This window comes from Clinocottus analis, unplaced genomic scaffold, assembly GCF_023055335.1.
Source record: "Clinocottus analis isolate CAN_PGR_092001 unplaced genomic scaffold, fCliAna1.0.p SCAF_8, whole genome shotgun sequence".
NCBI classification, from domain to species: Eukaryota; Metazoa; Chordata; class Actinopteri; order Perciformes; family Cottidae; genus Clinocottus; species Clinocottus analis.
Genome location: NW_027176240.1, coordinates 1,977,643 through 1,982,642, shown reverse-complemented (window position 1 = coordinate 1,982,642; position 5,000 = coordinate 1,977,643). Strand labels below are relative to the sequence as shown.

At 43.5% G+C, this 5,000-nt stretch overlaps 1 protein-coding gene across 1 annotated transcript in view; it reads left to right on the top strand.

Annotated features, from left to right (window-relative positions):
- Positions 1–5,000, top strand: part of LOC137779430 (protein kinase C epsilon type-like) — a 48,337-nt gene that overhangs the window by 17,189 nt on the left and 26,148 nt on the right. The window contains exon 2 of the mRNA XM_068567145.1: positions 1,271–1,334. Within this exon, the coding sequence (XP_068423246.1) occupies positions 1,271–1,334 (64 nt within the window). The remainder of the gene's footprint in view (positions 1–1,270; positions 1,335–5,000) is intronic.

Sequence of the window (5,000 nt, the reverse complement as noted above, 5' to 3'; positions counted from 1 at the left end):
CTCCAACCTTCTTTCTTCTACAGGTTACCACATCACCGCCGTGTTGCAAGGGACGCTGTGAGTGTGTGTGTGTGTGTGTGTGTGTGTGTGTGTGTGTGCGTATGTGTGTCTGTGTGTGTGCATGTGTGTGTGTCACAATGTTGTAAGAAGCATTTTCCACTATTTTTTTTAGATTTTGTGCATTTTAAAGTGAAATTCGGGCTCAAAGATAAAGAGATTAAATCTGTGAAGAACTTGCTGCTCTTGTGATCAGTCGTGTGGTGGAAAGTAACAAAATAACAAAGTAACAAAGTAACAAAGTAACAAAGTAACAAAGTCACAAAGTAACAAAGTCACAAAGTCACAAAGTAACAAAGTAACAAAGTAACAAAGTCACAAAGTAACAAAGTCACAAAGTAACAAAGTAACAAAGTCACAAAGTAACAAAGTAACAAAGCCACAAAGTCACAAAGTACATCAAACCTTTGAAGTACTTGTTATGTAACTTTATACTTCAGCTATACCATCTGGGAAATATGAATGAACTATGATGTGATATGAAGTAATAAACTATGGAAACCCATTTCCACCACACAAAAAAGTCATAATTCCGACCAAAAAAAAGAAAAAGTCATTCTTATTACAACTAAAAGAAGTCATAATTCTGACCAAAAAAATGAATAATAACTACGAGCCCCCAGAAAAAGTCTGATTATTCCTTTTTTTTGGGTCATAATTATTATTTAATGTTTTTGGTCATTGTTATTATTTTTGGTCAAAATTATTTTTTTTGGGTCATAATTATTACTTTATATTTTTTGCTCATAGTTAATATTATTATTTTGGGGTTGAGAATTATTATTATTATCATTGGTCATAATTATTATTTTTTCATAATTAACTTTTTTTGTGGCGGAAATGGGCTTCCATAAACAAACAGCCTAATTATTGTATAAATGTTTCTTTCATCGGTCTAAAAATGGAAACCTGATACTATAGTTACCAGTGTGTGTGTGTGTGTGTGTGTGTGTGTGTGTGTGTGTGTGATCGAGCACCTGGTAAAGGACTCTAGTTGTTAAATGCCACAAATACCCATAATGCATCTTGGTTAAAATGACAGCGAGTGTCGTCCTCGCTGCAGTGATGTGGTGTCTCTCCGTGTCTCCTCCTCATCGGCTGCTTCCTTTCACATTCCTCATCTCCTTCTCTCCGTCCTCATCCTCTGTTTTCTTTGTCTCCCTGTGTGTGTGTGTGTGTGTGTGTGTGTGTGTGTGTGTGTGTGTGTGTGCAGATCGACCTGGAGCCGGAGGGGAAGGTGTACGTCGTCATCGACCTGTCGGGATCTTCTAGTGAAGGTGAGAGGACTCGCGGTGATCCGTCACACCGTTGTCCTTCTCTCTCTCTCTCTCTCTCTCTCTCTCTCTCTCTCTCTCTCTCTCTCTCTCTCTCTCTCTCTCTCCTCTCTCTCTCTCTCTCTCTTTCTCTCTCAATCTCTCTCTCTTTCTCTTTTTTTTGTCTTTTTAATGATGCTAAAGAGCTGTTGCGTAACGGCCACAGAAGCTTTTAGCCTAAAGTGACACTTTGGTAATTTCTCTCCATCCCTCTGGATTATCCGACGCGGCAGGATTCACTTTTCTGTTCGGCCATTTTGTGTTTTCACAGCTAGCGGCAGCGACTGAAGTCCTCTTGTTGTACTCCAGAAAACGAATGTCGCCACTTTCAGAAACATCAAATCCACAACTTCCAGAAGAACACAACTTTGCGGGAGTTCGTATCGCATCAAATCTCTGAGAGGAACATAATCTGATTCATGCACGGATGAAAATCTCTTTTTTTGGGGGGATGGGAATAGAAACCATCTCCTTATTAGAAAAACATCAAATCCCGTTAATATGCACTCGCATATATCAGATTGTGTTTTCATTGCTGGTCGAAACTGTAGCACAGACATCACAGACACACACACACACAACATGCACATCGCTCACACACACACACACATCAGGTTGTATTTGTGGACGTTTTGTGAGTCGTACCCTGGAGCGCTACTGGAGGACATAATAATATCCTGTACTGTTGTGACATTTAAAAAAAGATATTTTTAGGTAGAAAAAATGAACTTCCACCAAATGACCATAAATGGTTCTTTGCCTGTTTAGTGAAAAGAAAATATATATTAAAAAATGCAAGAAATGAGTTAAGATAATCCTCTATTGGTGTGATGTAGAGTGATCGCTGCTGATTGGCCGAGTGTGTGTGTGTGTGTGTGTGTGTGTGTGTGTGTGTGTGTGTCTGTTTGAGATGACGGTGCTGTTGTTTCCTGTTCTCCGTCATCTCAACGTGAAGACCGAACGTCTGTCACTGCAGCGGCCGGCGGCATCGCGGCAGGAAGTAGACGCCGCGAGCTTCCTGTGTGTGTGTGTGTGTGTGTGTGTGTGTGTGTGTGTGTGTATGTGTCGCTCCTCGTCATGGTAACGAGAGTCGTGGCGTCGGGCGGCGGCCGCTCAGCCGAAGCTGCACGATGACACGGAGGCCGGAGAGAGAGAGAGAGAGAGAGAGAGAGAGAGAGAGAGAGAGAAAGAGAGAGAGAGGGAGAGAGAGAGAGAGAGAGAGAGAGAGAGAGAGAGAGAGAGAGAGAGAGAGAGAGAGAAGGAGAGAGAGAGACGGAGAGAGAGAGAGAGGGAGAGAGAGAGAGAGAGAGAGAGAGAGAGAGAGAGAGAGAGAGAGAAGGAGAGAGAGAGACGGAGAGAGAGAGAGAGAGGGAGAGAGAGAGAGAGAGACTGTTCACAAGATGTTACTTCAAACTTGTAGTCTGATCTCAGACAGATAACACACACACACACACACACACACACACACACACTTTGTGGTGCAACGGATCATACAAGTCACGGTCAGACAGAACGGAGTGAAGACGACTTCTTTTGAAACTCTTTGCTGATACTTGTTGACAGAAGAAAAAACAAATATATAAATTTTTAAATTAACTCCTTCCTAACAGGCCAAAGCTTTGTTTTATTGCTCTTTAATGCTCTTTTTTTCTCTTCACCTTTTAGAAACCATGCGCAGAAATCCTCCCGCGCCCATTTTAAGTCCCAGCATGCCCCATTCAGACAATCTTTTTGGTATAAAATACGGAACATTTTTCCATTTTTGAACCGAACGACACAGTTTTTTGACTGAAACTCCTTCCTAACAGACCAAGACTTTGTTTTATTGTGATTTTTGTTGCAGATTCTGATTCTTTAGGTCCTAATCTTTCCTAAAAGGTGTCTTATTGACGCTCCAGGAGGCTTTTTAGGGGAATCTGGCTCATATCATGCTGGATGTTCATAGTTACCATCAAAATACATTTTAAAAGTGATTTTTTTTTGCAGATATACATTTTTTTCCCAAGACTTTGCTGAACAAATACACACAATAAACACAAGTATTAGAATTAATTTGGGGTTCCTACAACGACTTAAACACAGAGGAAAGGAGATCTGGAGACAAAAAAGTCGCCGTCGCTCCAGAAGACGAAGGATTTATTTTATTTTATTGGCCTCCGAGCGTCCAGAGACACGAGCGAATGGAAGGAGAGAAAGACGGAGAGAGAGTTAACCGGAGGTCAGAGGAGGGGAAGAGGAGGGGGAGGGGCTGATGAATTGATTAGTAAAGTGGAGTGTTCTCTAATGGACCAGTTACATCATCGAGAGAGAGAGAGAGAGAGCGAAAGAGAGAGAGAGAGAGAGAGAGAGAGAGAGAGAGAGAGGGAGAGAGAGAGAGAGAGAGAGACATCAGTACAGAGTGACAAAGAGACGTCATTAGGACGGAGACTTCTCTCGCTCATGAATTTGAGCTTTAACTTTTATTAGATTTTGTTCTGTCTGCAGTTTCCTACAATGTATTTATGTACCTGTAGGTGTGTGTGTGTGTGTGTGTGTGTGTGTGTGTGCGTGTGTGTGTGAGTGGATGAAATTGCAGTCATTACTTAAATGTGTTTGCATTGCAGAGAACACATGGCTGAACTGTCAGGCCTGAGAGCTGCAATCAACCTATTAGCTTCTAAACACACACACACACACGCACACACACACACATACACACACACACACACACACAAAGCTCTGTGGACTGGATGATAAGCGGCGGCTTGTTCTGGTTCAGAGGAGGATAATCTGAACATGACGAAGCTTTTTTCAGAAGAAATGTCGTAAAATGAAATTCTGTCACTTTCGCGTTCTTCCTCCTGTGAGATGAACGCTTCCTCTGGATCGCAGTGTGTTCGCAGTGTGTGTGTGTGTGTGTGTGTGTGTGTGTGTCTTTTGCGGCGGGCATGCATAAAGCGCTCAGAAGGACACACACTAACTTTAGCGGGGACGAGCTGAGCAGGTTTTGAGTTGAGCTCGTGGCAAAGTAACACCGCCGGGTATCAGATGCAGGAAAAACAAACAATACGCCTTATTAAAAAATAAGAAAAAACAACGTCACCGGGATGATTTATGACCCTAAATAACAAAACGGCATCAACGAGCTGCGTCTCGGGCGCAGGCGCGTCTCGTCGAGGCTTCATGAAGTTGAAGACGCGTCACTGCGGCTCCGGCTTTCAGCCGCTCACCGTAACTTTTTCTGAGGTTGTGGTGAGGACAGCGTGTCTATCACAGCCCTCCACCCCTCCTCCACCCGCCGCCCCACCCGACACAATCGACGCCAAGTCAAACAGTGTTGCTAGGCAGCCGCCGTCAGTTGCTAGGCGATGGCGAAAGGGGTCTGGAGGAGTGAGAGCGAGGACGGGAGGAGGATGGAGATGTATTTTGTGTGCGCGAGCGGCGTGACGACTGTGGCCCAAATGACACCGTGCCGGGTGGCTGATGGCGGGAAAACATGGCCGCCAGAGTTAAGAGGGTCAACAGGTCAATGATGGCGCCGGATTAGGTTCACAAAGCGTCTCTGTTTTGAGGTTACACTGTAAAAAACACACTGTAAAATTGAGTTATTAACTGGCAGCCATTGACAAGTAACTTACTGTAAAACACACA